This window comes from Macaca thibetana, chromosome 13 (assembly GCF_024542745.1).
Source record: "Macaca thibetana thibetana isolate TM-01 chromosome 13, ASM2454274v1, whole genome shotgun sequence".
NCBI lineage: Eukaryota > Metazoa > Chordata > Mammalia > Primates > Cercopithecidae > Macaca > Macaca thibetana.
The window spans coordinates 87,342,565-87,362,572 of NC_065590.1; the positions used below are offsets into that span (position 1 = coordinate 87,342,565).

General features: G+C 35.7%; 1 protein-coding gene across 4 annotated transcripts in view; it reads left to right on the forward strand.

The window, feature by feature from the left end:
- Window positions 1-20,008, forward strand: part of WDR35 (WD repeat domain 35) — a 69,870-nt gene that overhangs the window by 23,420 nt on the left and 26,442 nt on the right. For 3 of the 4 annotated variants that reach the window (XM_050754164.1, XM_050754163.1, XM_050754167.1), the window contains 7 exons: window positions 806-991; window positions 4,748-4,780; window positions 6,444-6,504; window positions 12,199-12,343; window positions 14,546-14,615; window positions 18,175-18,228; window positions 19,788-19,897. In XM_050754164.1, coding sequence (XP_050610121.1) covers window positions 806-991; window positions 4,748-4,780; window positions 6,444-6,504; window positions 12,199-12,343; window positions 14,546-14,615; window positions 18,175-18,228; window positions 19,788-19,897 — 659 coding nt within the window. The remainder of the gene's footprint in view (window positions 1-805; window positions 992-4,747; window positions 4,781-6,443; window positions 6,505-12,198; window positions 12,344-14,545; window positions 14,616-18,174; window positions 18,229-19,787; window positions 19,898-20,008) is intronic. The other variant, XM_050754165.1, reaches the window with a different exon arrangement.

A 20,008-nucleotide genomic window follows, 5' to 3' on the forward strand; every position in this document is an offset into this window, starting at 1 on the left:
GTAAAAAATGTATTTTAGAAAGTAATCAGGATACAAAAAGCTAAACATGGTTTAGCTTAGTTTGAATGGTAGACACAATCATGGTAATATCAACATATTATTTTATTTTTTATATTTTTAATATAATTTATATATTTTCATTTTTTAATTCAAAATTAAATATAAACATGTTGGGAGGATTAGAAGGGAAAGCTGTAAGTGTGTAAGTTCCATAATCAATAGATAATGTGATTCAGAAATAAATGCCGGAACAGTTGCAGTGAAAGAAGTTGTACACGGCCATTCCAGACAGGAAATTTGGCAGGGGGTTCTGCATTTGTTTTTGTTTTAAATAAGCCAGGTAGGATTATTTGACCATATATTATGTGAATATATTACTCTGATAAAAGCAAATATAAAAAATATGGATGGGGTAAAAAGGCAAAGTGACTATTTTTGAATTTTGACTTGGAGATCCAGAATTGAAACTTTGACAGGGATCATGCTACCTGTTGTCCCCTCTCCAGCAGCTATTATTGATAATTGAAAATTTTTTACCATTGAAGCTTAAATCTTACCAATTAAAATAAGGAAAGTTAGACAAACTAAATTTATATTTGCAGTACATTCTTTGTTTTATAAATCTCTATTATTTTTATAAAAGGTTGAATCTGTCTTCTATTTCTGAAGAATATATTTTGTCAGCAGTGATAAATATCTGCAATATTTCGAGAGTAAAAATAAAATAATACTATTTTCCTTCCTAATGCTAAATAATTCTTCTGCCTTTCAAACTCCTTCCCTTTCCTCCTTCCTTTCTTCCTAGTGGGGTTATTGCTCAAATACTGTGGTTTATGCATATACCAGACCTGATCGTCCAGAGCACTGTGTTGTCTTCTGGGATACAAAAAACAATGAAAAACATGTTAAATATGTGAAGGGTCTCATTTCTATTACTACCTGTGGCGATTTCTGCATTTTGGCTACAAAAGCTGATGAAAATCATCCTCAGGTAGGTGTTTCTTGATATCTTAAGACATAGATGGGCTAACTGCTTGGCAGAATTGGGTTATATTTTTCTACCTTCTCAAGCATGGCCTCTACACTGGCAAGTACATCAAAACATTTGGTCTGTTGGCCATATTGGTCTAGACCAATTTTGGAAAACTCTGTGACTCCATTGATGCCGTGTCCCTGATTTTTTTTTCTTCAAGCAGCTAATCACACGGCAATTCATACTGACTGGTTCAATACTGAAGCTTTTTGTTTCTGAAATATATTTAAAATACCACAGTCCTTTTTCAAGTTAAAATTTCATGAGCAAAAATGAACATCCAGATGTCTACTATGCATAAATGCTGAAGAAATTATGCAGCAATGAACACTTATGACAGTTTGGGTAGCTTTTGACATTGAGAAATCTACTTTTATTTGGAGTTATATTGCTTTAAAAATTAATATATCATAGCATAACATAAATAATATAAGTATGTCTTTTAAAAAAGTATACTAACAACTTAAATATTTGCAGAAGTATGTAAATATTTCTGAAAAGGACTACCGATGTCTTTAGCTGTGTTATCAATTATTTTATTCTGTTAAAAAGTAAAGAGTTTTTTCTTAAAGGTGACTCTTTGAACAGCCATGTTTGATGGTGTTCTCTCCTGAAACTTGCTAAATGACAGTAAAGATGTTTCTTAAAAAGTCATAAGCCCATAGGGACCAGAAAGGGAAAGGAAATGGCAACAACATTTTGTAGGTTAGAGTAGGTGGATTAGCGGTAATTACCTTAGCAGACCTAAGAAAGCTGAATCATAAGCCATTCAGGGAGAAAACAGAGGCAACTGGCTTATATCACGGGATCCCAAAGAGGCACAGGACTTGGGGGTACCTGGTAGGAGAAAGAAACAAGCATAAAAGCAATTTGGAAGTACCAGAGATTATGCAGAAAAGAGAAAACTTTTTAAAAAAACATAAGAAGGAGATCCCACTCCCCTATACTGAGTCCGTAGGCAGCTGCCCTTCTGCCACCTGCAACAACTGGGGTTTACTCTCCAGAGAGGATCAAAGAGTCTGCGCTGAAGAGCATCAAGCAGAGCTGAGGATGGGGGAACTCTGCTGAAAACAGGACAATTACATTAAAAGTTTCCTATTCAACATGACCCCAGTCTTCTTTTCCTACCTGGTTCCCAGAACACTGGCAGCCAAGCATTGAGCTTTGAGGTGGGAAGTCTTCTCAAGAGAACTCGACCTGTTCAAGAGAAAAGCCTTCTAAAGATACTGAGATCGGGAGTCCCCAAGGAAGTAGCCCTGCCCATCACCTTACATCACCTTACAGTAAAGACACCAGTCAGTGAGGCTCACTTATAGACAACTCTGTTCCAAACAGCGTTTCAATGTCTGACTCTTAAATATAAGCAGTTAGACAAAGATTACCAGACATTTGAGAAAGGCAGCTAAACACAAGTAGAAATGAACTTGGAAGAAGCAAAGACTGTGCAGGAAGGACACGTCTGAAAAACATTATTTTGGGGCTAGACGTGATGGCTCACGCCTGTAATCCCAGCACTTTGAGAGATCGAGGCGGGCGGATTACCTGAGGTCAGGAGTTCGAGATCAGCCTGGCTAACATGGTGAAACCCTGTCTCTACTAAATTTACAAAATTAGCTGGGCATGGTGGCGCACGCCTGTAATCCCAGCTACTCAGGAGGCTGAGGCAGGAGAATTGCTTGAACCCGGGAGGCGGAGGTTGCAGTGAGCCAGGATCGTGCCATTGCACTCCAACCTGGGCGAAAGTGAGACTCTATCTCAAAAGAAAAAAAATTGTTTCGAAAGAACCATCAGTATTACCTTCAGAGAGTTAAGAGATATTACATCCATCAAATAAGAAAAGGATACTATAGAAGAGGAAGTTTTTGGAAACTAAAAGTATGATGACCATAATGAAAACTTTGGCTGGAGGATTAGAAGGTAAAATGAAGGAAAACACCTGTAAAGTGAAGCAAAAGGACAAGGAAATGGAAAATAGGAGTGAAAGGATAAAATTAGAGGACCAGTCCCGGAAGCTTAGCATTTCAACAATATTTCTAAAAAGAGTGAACAGACCACTTTGGGAGGCCAAGGTGGGTGGATTGCCTGAGCTCAGGAGTTCGAGACCAGCCTGGGCAACACGGTGAAACCCCATCTCTACTAAAATAGAAAAAATAGCCAGGCATGGCAGCGTGCGCCTGTAGTCCCAGCTACTCAGGAGCTTGAAGCAGGAGAACTGCTTGAACCCAGGAGGCGGAGGTTGCAGTGGGCCGAAATCACGCTACTGCACTCCAGCCTGGGTGACAGAGTGATACTTTGTCTCAAAGTAAGTAAATAAATAAATAAATAAGTAGAATACAGACATTTTTAGATGTGTAACTCACTAAAAATTTCCCTTCCAAGCTTCCCTATCTTAGGAAGTTACTTTAGGAAATAGTCTAACAAAATGAGGAATAAACCAAGAAAGCAGAAGAAACAGTAGAGTAGACACCAGTGAGGAAGAGTGTACCAGCTGACTGTGGTGCAGCATGTCCAGTGAGTCAGATGAGAGAAGGTCAGAAGGCTCCAAGAGAAATTCAGGGGGATGACATTAATAGACTACCTGATATGTTTGAGCCCTTGCAGCAAGATATACATAATTCAGGGATTATTGGGGATTTGCATTAGTAATAAGCCCCTAGAAGATGAATCAAAGAGAAAAAATACAGTTATCAACTACAGAGAAAGAATATGCTTGAAAAGAAAATAAATCATGATATACTTGACGACTGAGTTGTGAATAGCATTTACATAGTCAAAATGATGTAATCACCCTTTTAAAACTTAAAACACCTTTTAACTGAAGTATAATAAACATACTCAACCCTAAATTTTGATCTGACAAAATGGCATTAAAAATAGAGAGAGGGATGTGCCCCTGTGTGGAAGGGATGGGGTAGAAAAGGGAATGAAAGGAAGCTAAATACTTGTCATTTGTAGTGGGGAGGCAAGAGCTAATGGACTAAATTGAAATAAAACAAGTAGCAGTGTAAACACGTTACTTAGATTTGTGGAGGTAATAGCAAAAGGATCAGTAAAGGGAGCAGGAAATGTGAACTTAGGGGGAACTGCCATTTTTTAGTAAGAAGCCTTGTGGATCTATTTGATTTTTGAAACTACTAGCATGTATAACTGATAAAAATGAAACATATATTTAAAAAATGCAATTTATTTGTGGTATTTTGTGACAGTAAATAAGCTTATTTTAAGTAGTAGAAGAGTAAATTATGATTTTTTAAAATATAATTTTTATTATTTGGTTTATATTTATGAAATTAATTCAGTGAGTTCTTTTTAGTTTTTAAAAAATGTTATGGGTAATAGTAGATGTATATTGTCTATGGGGTACCTGAGATGTTTTGAGTAATTAAACAAATTTTAATCGAATGCTGAAAAAAGAAAGTGAGTTAATAGTGCATAAAGAACTGGTTTATTTGAAATTGTTCTAGTCAGGAAAAACATCTAAGTAGAATAATATTCTTAGTACAAGATACAGAAACAGAGACTAACAGTAAGAAAAAGGAAATGATCACTTTAAAACAATATGATGTAAAATGTGCATTATGCTTGATTATTTTCCTAATATTGGTCATTGATGATTATTTGTCTATAAGCCATTTTCATTAGGTTGAATCATGTCTTTTTTGAGTTAACTGAATTTTTCTGAATTTCTCATGTCATTTATATATTGCTTCCAAGGAGGAGAACGAGATGGAGACATTTGGTGCAACGGTAACAAATGAAATTAGCTCTTATATAACTGATCATAGGATAAAAATGAGTTTTGAGGTTATAGCTGATCAGAAACTTTAGAAATATGAGGGGACTTCAGAAAGTTCATGGAAAAATGTAATTAACAGATAAAAATAAAAATAGAAACTTTATTTTTCAACATAAGCTCCATCAAGGTCAAGACATTTTTGTAAGCAATGATACCAGATATTATAGTCCATCCCTAAAGAACTGAGGGTCCTAGGAATTTAACCATGTCAATGCAGTCTTTTTTACATTATTAACTAAAGATAAATGGGTACCCTTTAAGGATTTTTTAAGATTAGGAAACAAAAGGAAGCCTGAAGCCAAATCAGTACTGCAAAGTGGATGCCTAATGATTTCCCGCTGAAACTCTTGCAAAATTGCCCTTGTTTGATGAATAGAATGAGCAGGAGCATTGTCATGCTGGGGAGAGACTCTGGTGAAGTTTTCCCAGGCATTTTTCTGCTAAAGCTTTGGCTAACTTTCTCAAGACATTCTCATAATAAGTGGACATTATTGTCCTTTGGCCCTTCAGAAAGTCAACAAGCAAAATGCCTTGAGCATCCCTGAAAACTGTCGCCATGACCTTTGCTCTTGGCAGTCTGCTTTTGCTTTGACTGGACCATTTCCACCTCTTGGTAACCATTGTTTTGATTGTGCCTTGCATTCAGGATCATACAGGTAAAGCCATGTTTCATCTCCTGTTGCAATTTTTGAAGAAATTCCTCAGGTTCTTGATACCACCTGTTTGAAATTTCTGTTGACTGCTCTGCTCCTGTGTGCAGCTGATCTGGGTGCAACCGATTTGGCACCCATTGAGTGGGAAGTTGGCTTAACTTAAATTTTTCAGTCAGAATTGTGTGAACTGAACCAATTGAGATGTCTATGGTGTTGACTATTGTTTCTGCTGTTAATTGTTAGTCCTCTTCAATTAGGGCAGAAACAAGATGAGATTAATTTTTTCCTTGCAAATTGACATGGATGGTCTGCTGTTGCAGGTTTCATCTTTACTTTGTCTTGTCCCTTTGGAAAATGAGTTGTCCATTTGTAAACTGCTGATTTCTTTGGGGCATTGTCCCCATAAGCTTTTCATAAAGGATTGATGATTTCACCATTCTTCCACCCAAGCTGCACCATAAATTTGATGTTTTTTCTTGCTTCAATTTTAGCAGAATTAATGTTGCTTTCCAGGGCTTTTTTTCAAACTGCTACCATCTCCTTCTTAGTGCTTCAAACTAGATCCTGTTCAGACATGTGTTAACAAGTTAGTACACGTTTATTTTGATGCAAACAATTTTTAAATCCATGCATATTTTTTCACAATACACATTTTCCATAAACTTTTTGAAGACCGCTTGTATAAATGTTGAAAAATAGCCAGAGTACTTGTGTTTCTTGTGTCTTCTTGAAAACCATTTACTCCATTACATTGAGAAAGCAGCCTTGGTTTAGTATTAATTGATCTTTAATGCTGTAAATCATTTTTCTTTTTGTCTGCTATTTTTTGTACCTAACAGTTTCATCAGTTATTTCCCAGTTAACAATATTTGAAAAAGAGATAAGCATGATTATATTAAGCACATTTCCTTTATTATTCATAAGCAGGAGATCTGATACTTTTTGTTTTATTTGTTCACAGTTTGTGCTAGTTCTTTGTAATTCTATTGGTACTCCCTTGGATCCCAAATACATTGATATTGGTAAGGAAATGTTAATATTTATTTCTTTTCCAATCAGATTTTATTTGTAACACTAATTTAAAAACCTAACACTGGTATTATTAATTAGAATGGTGTTTTCTAAAACGAGGAAGACCGTACTTCCTACTTTGTCAGATCCAGTACCAGTTTATATCTGTTACCATGATAGAATTCTTAATACCCCATTTTGCTCTCAAAAGCATCCTGGTTAAGACAGTAAATTATAAGGTTACTGTATCTAAAATCCACTATAATTTCACAACTGCTATGGTACCATCATTCGCTTTAAATGGGAAATATAATTGTGTAGGAATTGGTATGCAGTGTAATGATTAGTATGTAATAAACAGGATTATAGAAAGAATTTTGCTATTAAACCACTTTTATTATTAATAAACTGCTTGTAAATACCTCTCTTCCATAAAAACACTTTAGCTGCTTGTAAAAGTGAGTTTGCCCTTTCCAGATTTTTCTAATGAAATGAGTCTATTAATAGGGACAGTTTAAAAAATTCCTGACTCTTTGTTTTCAAAGGACATTTGTTACTTTAGATTTACTATTCCCTCTACCCAATAACTATAAAAGTAACCCATTAAAAATTCCAAATCTTATTCTAAGTAGATTATTAAAAATCATTAACAAGTATTTTGTTGCCATTTCACTGTAACTTCCAAAAGTAATGATTTTCTTTTAATGTGTATGGTAGTATATTGGATACAGTATTGCAAAAATTATTAAATCTAAGAAATTAAAAACCCATTGCATTATTCCTGAGAACCTGAGAACTAGTCATTTTTTTTCAGATTGGACATTTAGCCTAAGCAATTAAATATTAATGCCTGTTGCCTTTTGAGTGTTTGCATTTTGCTAAGCTCTTTGGGTGATAAAAGCAAATATGAGAAATAATGACCTCAAAGACTTTATAGGGTCTTGATAACCTACTCACTTAGATATATTGACACATTTCAACTTCGTGTCTTACATTCATTGCTACATAGACATGTTTATATGTTTTATATATGTATATGTTTATATACACACATATATATATACACATTAATGTTCCTTGTTAAAAAGCTTAGCTTAAAATTATTACAGACTCTCTTCACATAAATATCTCTTGTTTACTAGAAGCATAATAGTCTTTAAGAGGTAAATTTTGTCAGTCTTCAGATTATATACTTTTTCTTTTTTTTTTTTTTTTTTTTTTTTGAGACGGAGTCTCGCTCTGTCGCCCAGGCTGGAGTGCAGTGGCCGGATCTCGGCTCACTGCAAGCTCTGCCTCCCGGGTTTACGCCATTCTCCTGCCTCAGCCTCCCGAGTAGCTGGGACTACAGGCGCCCGCCACCTCGCCCGGCTAGTTTTTTTTTTTTTTTTGTATTTTTAGTAGAGACGGGGTTTCACCGTGTTAGCCAGGATGGTCTCGATCTCCTGACCTCGTGATCCGCCCGTCTCGGCCTCCCAAAGTGCTGGGATTACAGGCTTGAGCCACCGCGCCCGGCCACTTTTTCTTTTAATATCTAAAGTTTTAACATAGAATCATAATGGTGATAGGGTTAATCTCAAAGTAATTTTTATCACAGGTAGACTGTTTTTTAAAATAAAGCAAATGTAAATCCTTCTTCATAAAATGGCAAATACTTGAGGGCATGATTATTTGTATTTTTGAGTCTCAAAACTTTTTTTTTTGTAGTCTCGCTGGCTGAGATTTTAACAAACAGTTCTTTCATTGGCCTGCAGCGAACACAGCCAAAGACTCAACATTTTTGTTTCATACATATCCTGTAAAATTCCTTTTTAAAGTTTCTATGCCAAATGTTTATGAGGACTGGAGGCTAAAACAAAAAAAATATATGAGTGCTACTCTTCTAGAATTTAGGATTTATTATTTTTCTTTTACCATCTACTCTTTACAATTTTTGTAGAAACTTTAAAAAAGAACTTTATAGATTGTTATAGAAGTGTAGTTTGTGGTACTCTGTTATACTCTACACATGAGAGTTAGGTATCCTTTTTTGGTGCTCTTTTCTTGAGCACTCATAATACCTTTGGTGTGCTTCCATCCAAAATACCTCTTAACCTGCACCGTGCTTATTAATTTTCTTATCTATCTTCCCCACTAGACTTTGAACTTTTTAAAGATCTATGTGTAATTAACTTCTGTATCCCCATGACCTAACACTGCCTTGGCCCATAATAAATGTTTATTGAATGCATGGAAATTTTCTATCATGTAAATAAAAAATGATGATTCATTTATTTAGCAAACTATCAATGAGTATACACTGTTTCAGGTACTACTGGTCACTGGGAATAATAAGAAATTAATTATAACATTTCCTGTGGGATTTCTGAACAAATAATTAAAGCCTAGTTAATTCATTGAACAGTGATTTACTGCTTCCCTACTGCGTGCGAGGTATTGCCCTGGGTGCGTGCTAGGTATTGCCCTCGGTGCCAGGCAAATGGTTATTGGTGTATAAGGATGTCAGAGACATCTTTCTACTTAGAGAAGGTTTCATTTGAGCTGAAATTCGAAAAATAAGTGTTTCTTTAGGTGACATTTCAAGGAAAGAAAACGGCATTTGCAGAGGAATGAAGGCATAGAAAGTGGCCATCAAGTACCCGTTTGCCTATGCTGCAGCCGTTTTAGTGGGAGCACATGGGCAGCTTTCTAGTGCTGGTATCTAACATGTGCACTAGGTTTTCCATATATTTCAGAGAGAGTTAATTTGATGAAAACATTTCAGTGAAATTTCAATTCACCGGCACTTGAAAGGACTGAGAAATGAATAAATGGGAAAGTGGGTGAACATTACAGATGTCGGCATTTATTTCAGGCCTTAGCATTAAAATATTACAAGCAGGTTTTATTTATATGTGAATTCCAAGATTGTTTTAAATTATTTTACATTCTTGCTTGGCTAGTAATGACTGCCTATTAGCATTACAAAGTTCAGTTAATGAAAGCATAATTATTTTCTTAAAAACTTTTTTTCCAAGCTGGGCACGGTGGCTCACTCCTGTAATCCCAGCACTTTGGGAGGCTGAGACGGGTAGATCACCTGAGGTCAGGAGTTCGAGACCAGCCTGGCCAACATGGCAAAACCCCATCTCTACTAAAAATACAAAAATTAGCCAGGCGTGGTGGCATGCACCTGTAATCCCAGCTACTCGAGAGGCGGAGGCAGGGGAATCTCTTGAACCCAGGAGGCAGACGTTGCACTGAGCCAAGATCGTGCCACTGCACTCCAGCCTGGATGACACAGCAAGAACCCGCCTCAAAAAAAAAAAAAAAAAAAAAAAAAAAAAAAAATCCAATAACCTTTCTAGATATTTTAAATTTTTTTCTTTTCAGATATTGAACAGTCAAAAAGGGCATGGAGGGCTTTCATCTAGGCTGTATTCTTGTCCTAAAACAGTGTATCTGTTACAATTTTATTTTGCTTTTTGTAGAAGCTTAGTCTAGGTGGGATGAATCTTAATAAAGATCTAGCAAAATATATATAGATAGGATTATCTACCCATATGAATTTGCTGAAATCACCAACTTACTGATTCAAAAGAACATATTTTTCAGATATATTTGTATTTTTTGTAGTAACTGAGAATTTATATATAGTTTTATTATAAAATCCTATGTAGGTGATAAAAATGAAAAGAATAATAGCAACCATGTCTAACTAATACTTCTTAATCCTTAGTGAGGGTCAGTCTGCTCTAGTAGTTAAGAGCAGTTTCTGGAGCCAGATTGACCAGGTTTGTGTCCAGCTCTACTACTTTCTAGCTGTGTGATATGGGCAAATTCACATTCCTCAGTTTCTTTATCTGCTGAATGAGGATAATAATGCTTACCTTATAGGGAAGTTGTGAGTTAATATATGTTATATATTTAGAACACTGCCTGTCGTATATTTTTAAACATTCAATAAATACTGTCTTTTAAAAGTATTATTAAGCATTTACTCTATGCCAGGCTCTGTGCTATGCTGTATGTTTATATGATATTTATATTGTTATCTCTCTTAAATTTTAAAACAGCTCTGTAGGGTTGGCATTATTATTATCTGCAACTTACAGTAAGTAAACTGATGTTCAGAGAGAACAAATAATTTATTCAAGACCACAGAATTAGCAAGTGCCTGTCATTTGAATCCAAGAAGTCTGACTCTTACCTTGAACCACTAACATTTTAATTTTGAAGTAGTCAGGCTAATGATAAACCCTTGTGAGTATTTAGGTTCTATCAAAAAGAAAGGAACATGAGTGTAATTTATAATTGTAGGTAAACATTGGTTGGAAGAATGCTTTTACATACTTAGGAAAACATGATATTTTATTAGAAAGCAGTTAAGGTATACAAACTTGCTTCAAATTACAGTAAGGGCGTAATAGTTACCAGCATTCAAGTATCCATAGTGGAATTTACTGAATATTTAACAAATGTCTTAAGATTTAGTGAAGACCAGGTCAGGGAAAGGCGAGTGCAGCCTGACCTGGCAGGAGCATACCCTGGAGGCTTTGCTGTCATTCTCCATGCATGGCTTTCAGCAAAGTGCTCCTTCCAAGAAAGGCTTTGAGCTCCCTCCAGAGGTTGGTAATAGTATTTTGAATGAAAAAATCTTGACAGTTACAGTGAAAAAAGAATTTTTAAAAAAATTACTCAGTTGGACTGAGTTATTTAGCATATAAAAATTATTGAATTTGAATCCCTGAGTTGTTAACACACTCAGTTAACATCGAACTATCAGACTAGTTTCTAATTCTTTGTTCAGTTTCTAAGTCTCTTGCTGCCTCACATGCCCTTTGTCTGCACTCTGGCAAGAATTCTATAAATGGTACCTCCTAGTAACATTATGTCTTTATTCCGGCCATATTAATGATTACGTTGCATAGTATTTATAATAGAAAAATTAAGTTTTACACTGTTTTGATTGTTCATGAATTCAGAAAACAGTATAATCTGTTTTTGAAGGAGTTTTTTGCTTTTATGTATTTTGTATGAGTGTTTAATTTTATATTGTTTATTTTGTGTTTTGTGACCTTGGGCAAGTTGTTCTACTTCTTTAAACCTCTGTTTATTTATCTATAAGATGGATTTGATGAGACTATCTACTTCATAAAAGGATATACAGTAGGAGTTCAATTAAATATTCTCTAAGAAATGGGGCAGATGAAAAGAACTATTTGCTTGGGAGAATATATTTCCAATACATATTAGGAATATTAAAAATTATTTGTTTAGAAGAATATATTCCTTAGGAAGGGACTTGGGAGATTTTTCTTTTCTTTCTTGATAGTGTCCCTTGAAGCACAAATATTTTTAATTTTAATGAACTCCAATTTGTCTAATTTTTCTCTTGTCATTTGTGTTTTTGGTGTCATATCTAAGAAGCCAATTATTGCCTGACCAAAGGTCATAAAGATGTACTCCCAAGTTTTCTTTTTAGTGTTTATGGTTTTAGCTCTTGCAATTGAGTCTTTGATTTATTTTGAGTTAGTATTTTTGTATGATTCTACAAGCTTTTGATTCTTTTCTGATTTCAGAGACCGTGTGTGGGTATTTTGAGACTATGTGGGGGTATATTGCCTGTAAAATAAGGCGTTGAACTCCGTGATTGCTAAAGGCCTTTGCAGCACAAACATTTTGCAATTCTGTATAACTGTAAATTATCTTAATGTTATTTTTAACAGTACCACTGTTTGTTGCAATGACAAAAACCCATGTGATAGCAGCCTCGAAAGAAGCATTTTATACCTGGCAATATCGTGTGGCAAAGAAGCTCACAGCATTGGAAATTAATCAGATCACACGGTCTCGAAAAGAAGGGAGAGAAAGGTATATCTTTTGATACATACTTTTTAGTAGCTCAACCATACCACATTTAAGTCAGACATAGTAATTATAAATTGTCATGCTTAATAACTGTAGTGTCTTGATTAGTAGAAATGTTTTTTCAATTAATTTGATTATCTTTAAAATTTATGTGTTTAAATTTATTAAAATAAAGAGAGGTGGCATGGTGTAATCAAAGAAAGCCCTTAGAGATAAAGATTGGAAGGCTGTGTTTTTATAAGGAAATGGCTGTCCTCACTCACCCTTCCCACCAGATTAGAGTTAATATGCTATACTAAAATATGATTGTTTGCTTGAGATCCAAGGATCTAACTAAGGCTTTATTCCTATACGTTAGTGGTATAGGTCTTCCCAAGAGGGTGGGGTGATTCTAATATCAGTGACCAGAGGAAAGGCAGGCCTTTAGACACACATATGGAAGAAGTCTTTAGGTGGGGTGAACTGGGGACTTAGCTTCTTTTTCTTGCCCTGGTTTCCAAGGAGTCTGGAGTTGGAATTACTTCTAGTAAGTGGGGTAAAAAGAGCTCTGCCACATAGTAGATAGGTTAGAAGCCAGGATAGAGGGATTCCCCTCAAACTGAAGACGCATTTACGGTGTTTTGTAAGTTATGTTGTCTCCATTAGTGATACTCTGTGTTTGCTGTTCTGCTGCTGTTACTCTAAGCCTGTAAGTAAAGCATTTTGTTGAATGTTTTAACCTAAGGATTCTTAATGGGAACATAGGCCTGTGTTGGCGGAAGTGAGTGGTAGAGTCATGACAGAAATGCTAGGTGTTTTTTCAAATCATTATCTTCCTTCACACCCTTGAGATCTTAATGCAGACTCCCCTTGTCTTCCCTTTAAGACTCACTCATGTGCTAGGATAGGAGGTGGATCCTCAGTAAAAGTATGTTGGGTATGCGAATTCATGTGGAGGCAGGAAAAAAACATTGAAAAATGTTATATCTTGTGTTCTCAGTGTTGCTGGAAGACCAAATGGAAAGAACCTTTGGCTTCTTTGAGGGCAGCATGTGGTAGTCCTCATGCTGGTAGGACTTACCGTGGTAGCAGTAATGAGCAGAGGCCTACAATCTTGTGGGAGAACATAGATCTTAGGACAAAGTTGGGGCAAAAAGCCTATCCTCTCCAGAGTGTCTGCTTGTAGTCTGCTAAAGAGATTCTGACTTTTGTTTAAATCAAGAAGGCAGCATTTCCTTATATTTCTACCTGGGATATGTGTGCTGGTTTGAATAACTTTGAGCAGGTTCCCCCTAGAACTCAGTTTCCTCATCTCTAAAGTACAGTTGATGATGGTGATAACAGCCAACATTTATTGGGTACTTCTTATGTGTGAAACACTTTCATAAATCTAATCAGTGCTCATTATTCTTGTTTTACAGAGAGGAAACAGACACATGAGCTTAAATTATTTGCCAAAGGTCACCAGTGGAAGCTAAATAATGTGTACACATGGACATAGAATGTGGAATAATAGACATTGGAGACTCAGAAGGGTGGGAGGGTTGTAGGGGGTAAGGGATAAGAAATTACTTAATGTGTACAATGTACATTACTTGGGTCATGGTTGCACTAAAAGCCCAGACATCACCACTACTCAATATATCCATATAACAGAACTGTACTTTTATACCCCTTAAATTTATTTAAAAAATGATAATACAGGTACCGGTACTAGAGAGACAGTGGATGTCCAGAAGTGATACCTCTTCCTAATACAGGAAAGGGTAGGAAAAGCTTCTTTACTTCAGTGCAGAAGTTCCATTAATTAGAACCTCCTAAATCCACTTAAGTTTACTTTCATTAAACACACTGATAGAAGAGAAATTATGGAGAAACAACAGAGAAAGCTAGTGAATTAGATGTTACTCTTCACTGATGTTCATATGGAGCGTAAGGTAAAATATCTCTCTGGGCTTAATGAAATTCATTGGGAATATATGATTCAATGTTCAGATATGTTTTTGGTACAGCTTTCAGGAGCATATCATTTGCATAACTAGTAAACACCTGGTAGATAATTTTTATCTTCATGAAGATTTAACTGTGTTGAGAATGCTCTAAAATAATCAGAATTTTTATATAAATAAAAGTATTAATTGATGTTATCTAGTCGTTTATTCTAGAGATTATGAAATAGTATAAATTATACTTAAACTTTCTTTGAAATTCTGATCTTTTTTGCAGAATTTATCATGTTGATGATACCCCTTCTGGATCAATGGATGGTGTGCTTGATTATAGTAAAGCCATTCAAGTAGGTGATTTTAATTTTTCTAGAAAATGTTAATATCTGTAGATTTGAAATATTATAATTTTATTTTGAAACCTGAAAAATAATTTGTTCCCAGTGAATAGGATATTATTTTAGCAATTATTTAAAATAATTCTCTTCTGAAAACCTTTTCCTAGATCTTAAAAATTCTTGGACTGAAATAAAGATGGTAGATGGTGATAAGTGGCTAATATACTACTTAGAAAAGTGTATTATCTAAAAATATTGGAAAACATAACTCCTCCTCCCCTCCTCACACCTTCCCATCTGTCTGTGTCTTTATCTGTCCATCTACCATGGATTGATCTGTCATCCCTGGCGTATTAGTGAGTGCACATATTTTGCAGATAGTTAACTGTTTCTTTATGAAAATGTGCTTTTGTTTAGAAACTAATATAATTTGCTATTTCAGTCAATAGTTTTTGAAATGGTTTTCTCAGAGTATTTAAAGTAGTGCCTATTGTTTATAAAACTGTTGTCTCATTTCTTATCCGATGCTCAAAACTCTGTAAGTCAAGCAGCATGCCATCTCCTCTCTTATAGGTTAGAAAACTGATAGAGAAGTTCACTGATTTACTCAGGATCATAAAATGATTAAGTAACAAAGCAAGGGTTCAAGCTTAATTTTTTTACAGCAGATCTAGTGATGTATCTGCTAGAACATGCAAGAGTTCATCTAGTCATCTATGTATCCGTCCATTTTTTTAATTAAGTATTTTCTGAATGTCTGTTAAGTGTGAGACATTGGAGTAGGTACTGGGAATCTACTGGTGAATAAGAAACAGTCTCTTTGGCCGGGTGCGGTGGCTCAAGCCTGTAATCCCAGCACTTTGGGAGGCCGAGACGGGCGGATCACGAGGTCAGGAGATCGAGACCATCCTGGCTAACACGGTGAAACCCCGTCTCTACTAAAAATACAAAAAACTAGCCGGGCGAGGTGGCGGGCGCCTGTAGTCCCAGCTACTCAGGAGGCTGAGGCAGGAGAATGGCGCAAACCCGGGAGGCGGAGCTTGCAGTGAGCTGAGATCGGGCCACTGCACTCCAGCCCGGGCTACAGAGCAAGACTCCGTCTCAAAAAAAAAAAAAAAAAAAAAAAAAAAGAAACAGTCTCTTTGATAGGGAACTTTTGGGAAATTGATTCATCATCAACCAGCTTTTCCCCTGTACCCTCACATCAATTAAAATAGATGCCATCTTAAAAACAACAGAAGTTTCCATTGTCAATCATGTATTTTCTTCCAGCTACGGCGTTCTCTCTTCCTCCTTTCATAGCTGAGTTTCTTGAAAGATTATTCTGTATTCATCTTTCCCCTACTGTGCATTCCATCTGCACTTCATTGCATTCTGGTTTTCAGAAGACTTTGAATTGCCGAGTCCAATAGGTCTTTTTCTGTCTTTGTATTATTTGATCTACACATTACATTTAATATTTTTAATGACTACTTTTTTCTTCTTGGCTTTCATGAAACCACACTCCTGGCTTTGTCTCTAGCTTTTCCTTCTGAGCCTTCTTTGTCAAGGGTTCATCTGTGCATCACTTATTGTGATGTTCCCTAATGTCTAGCCCTAAGCCATCTACCCTTTTTTTTTTTAAAAAAAAAAAAAAACCTATTAATACACTCTTCTTAGTGTTCTTATTGAAATCCACCCCTTTAACCATATGCCAATGACTCTAATATGTATTTTTCCAATGTTGAGTTTTTTTGATTTCTGAATAATGTATTTCTTGCCGTCTGGATAGCAAGAAATTGAGCAGCTCAAAAGCACCCCAAGTTTAATCTGTCTGAGGCTGAACTCAGCTTCCCTCCCAATTCATTTCTCCATATATATTCTATATATCAGTGGTTGGCTTCACTATCTCCGCAAGAATCATGAGAACTCATTTTCTCTTGCTTTCCATGTCTAATAAATCACCAAGTCATCTTGATTCTGTCTCTTAAATTTCTTTCAAATTGGCTTTCCCCTTTCCATCTCTGTATCAGTTTGGTCTGCTATTAGTTTCTGCCTACATCACTGCAATAATTTCCATCCAGCACTGCCCAATAGAACTTCTTGTGATAATGGAAATACTATATATCTTTGTTCTCCAGTGCAGTAGCCACTAGCCATATGTGGCTATTGAGTACTTAAAATATCGCTAGTTCAGCTGAAGAACTGAATTTTAAATTGTATTTCACTCTCATTAATGGAAGTTTACATTTAAATGGTGACATCAGGTTAGTGGCTACCATATTGAACAGAATAGTCTCTCTACTTTCAGTTTTCCCCATCCCCACTATGCCAGTCCATTTATCATACTTCTGACCATTACAACCTTTCTAAAATGTAAATCTAATCATGTTACATATAGTTCCTCCCCATTTATAAGCTTTCTGTAAGTCCCCATATTTTTCAGAGTAAAGTATAAATAGCCACAACTACTCCGCCTCCCTGGCCCACTTCCCAGCATATTCCTCAGATACCAGCTGTGGCAAACAACTTGAGATTTCCTGAATATATCACACTGGTTTTTTAAATTTTTAATAAAAAACATTTTATCTTGAAATAATTGTAGGCTAATAGAAAATTGCAGAAAGAGTCCCATCACTCAGCTTTCTTCAGTGGTGACATCTTATATACGTGCGGTAGAGTATCAAAACCAGGAAACTGACGTTGGCACAGTACTGTAACTAGACTATGAGCTTATTCAGTTTTCAGCCGTTTTTATATGTGCTAATAGGTGTGTGTGTAGGTTTATCTAGTTTTATCACCATAAGGGATCTTATCTCTTCTTTTCTTTTCTTTTCTATTTTCTTTTTCTTTTTCTTTTTTTTCTTTTTCTTTTTTTTTTTTTTTTTTTTTTTTTCTGAGACAGAGTCTTGCACTGTTGCCCAGGCTGGAGTGCAGTGGCGTGATCTCAGCTCACTGCAACCTCCGCCTCCTGGGTTCAAGCGATTCTCCTGCCTCAGCCTCCCAAGTAGCTGGGCCCAGCCCCATCCTTGTCCCCTCGCAATCACTAATATGTTCTCCATCTCTGTAGTTTTGTTACTTTGAGAATGTTTTATGAATAGAATCATATAGTATGTCACCTTTTGAGGTTGGCTTTTTTCACTAAATGTAATGCCCTAGAGACTTGTCCAGGTTGTTGCAGTGCAATGCCTTCCTACATTTCCTCAATTTAATATGTGCTGACCCTTCTGCTGTCTGTTTCTCTTTTAGGCCTGAGCTCAGCTTTTTGCCTGTCTTGGTGTAAGTTAGATACTCCTTTCTCTGTGCTCTCATAACCTCTGTTTCTACCTCTTCTTTTATCATACTGTCCTGCAAGGAGGTGTTTAGTTCACTGTCTTCCCCAATAGACTTTTGAGTAATCTCTGAGGGTAAAGATTTCATCGGAATATCTCTAGTGCTTAGTTCAGTGTTTGGCACATAGTAGGTGCTCAGTAAATAAATGTTGGTTAAGTTAATAAACATTGACTGCTTAGTGAATTGCATATTACCTTGTACCAGATTAGTTATTCAATAAATGTTTGTTGAATAGTAATGATTGATTAACTTATTTTAGGGCACAAGGGATCCAATTTGTGCCATAACTGCATCAGATAAGATATTGATTGTGGTAAGTTTTGCAAAAACTTATTTTATGAATAATAATTGTTTAAATTATAAAAATACTCTAGGAGCCAGATGTGTGCCCCATGTCTGTAATCACAATTACTTGAGAAGCTGAAGCAGGAGGATTGCTTGAGGCCAGGAGTTGCTAACCAGACTGAGAACACAGTGAAACCCTGTCTCTAAAAAAAAAAAATTACAGTAAAGTTTTGAATATCATCTTATGGGCGCCCCAAGTTTTACTGTACCCTGAATATAAGTTCAGTATAAGAAATAAGAAAGTTTTAAAGCTTTCCTCACAAATTATTAACCATTTGCAAAAATAGCTATTTATGAAAGCAATAGAATGATGACCAGACGAGAAGACAGGCTACACTTACAGTTTCTAACACTGAGTGGAATGAGTCCTGTGGGAGGTTGATGGATGTGGGGCAGATTGCATGGTGGTAGTAGGTATTAGAAAGTTTCTTCCTCTGTGTAGCCGGGTATTTTATGTTGGAGAAAGTGCTTTGGCTCAGCTACTTTCGTAAGACTTAGAATGACGAGGTAACATGTTTGCCAGCCAGTAAAATAGAGAAACCTATGGCAAATTTCAGCTGAATTTTTCAGATAGAATCAATGACATAGTGTCTTCTCTTGACCTCTAAGATTTGAAAATATTAATTTTAGAAATAAATATTTAATACAGTAATGCTGCTGGAGTTATTGCATTTGAATTATGTAAACAAAACCTTAATAGTATATATTCCAGTTCTAGTTACATTCCTCAGCCATTAGCTAATTTTATGGGAGGAAAATCTTAAGAGCATAATATTTCTATAGTATTTCCTTGTTTCTGATAAGCCCTCATGAGACCCAGCTGCAAAAGCAGTGGTTCTCTGATTAAAAAGAGGAGAGGTAAAGATCAGCTGTGTGGAGGCTTCCACTTTGTCCCATTGCCATGGCCTGAGGCAGCCAAGGTTTAAAACCCACAGTTCTCTCATGGCATTGTACTTACTGTTGATCTGTCAACTTTAAGATTTGCCCTGAGTTGTGTAGACAATTATATGCTGCTTTTTTTTTTAAACATATTTAAACTAATACTCATGGTATCACTGCATTCAGATCATCTTTCCTTTTGCTAAAAACTAGTATCAGATGGATGGCTATAGGATAAAAACCTAGACTTTCATAACAGTTATTTCATATGATCTTCTGTTGATTTTTCATATATGTATGTAATTTAACTCAACAAGTACTTTATGTTTTAGCTTTTAATGTGCCCTGAATATTAACCTAGATAACAAATATAAATAACTTTAGATTTTTTTCCTTGTGATAGAAGAATTTGTGTATTACTAAAGTATTACATGAAAAAAAATTAGAATACTTCAGCTGTTTGAAAAAGGTTTAATTAAATTAGTAGATAAATATATACTTAAGAACATGATTTGTTATTAGAATTGAGAATTTGCTGTGACATCACTTTGGTTTTAAGACAAATGTATAGACATATAGAGAGATAGTTGTAGTTTAATATTATGATACACGTATGCTTAATTAAGTAATCAAAAGTAATTTCCATAGGGTCGTGAATCTGGCACCATTCAGAGATACAGTCTACCTAATGTTGGTTTGATTCAAAAATATTCCCTTAATTGTCGAGGCTACCAGTTATCCTTGAATTGCAACTCTAGGTAAGCCTGAAAACTCTGCTCATGTAGATGTTAGACTTAGGAATTATCAGTTGGGATTGTTAGATTTATATGTAATAAATGTGAAGATGGGTGTGTCTATTGAACTTGTCT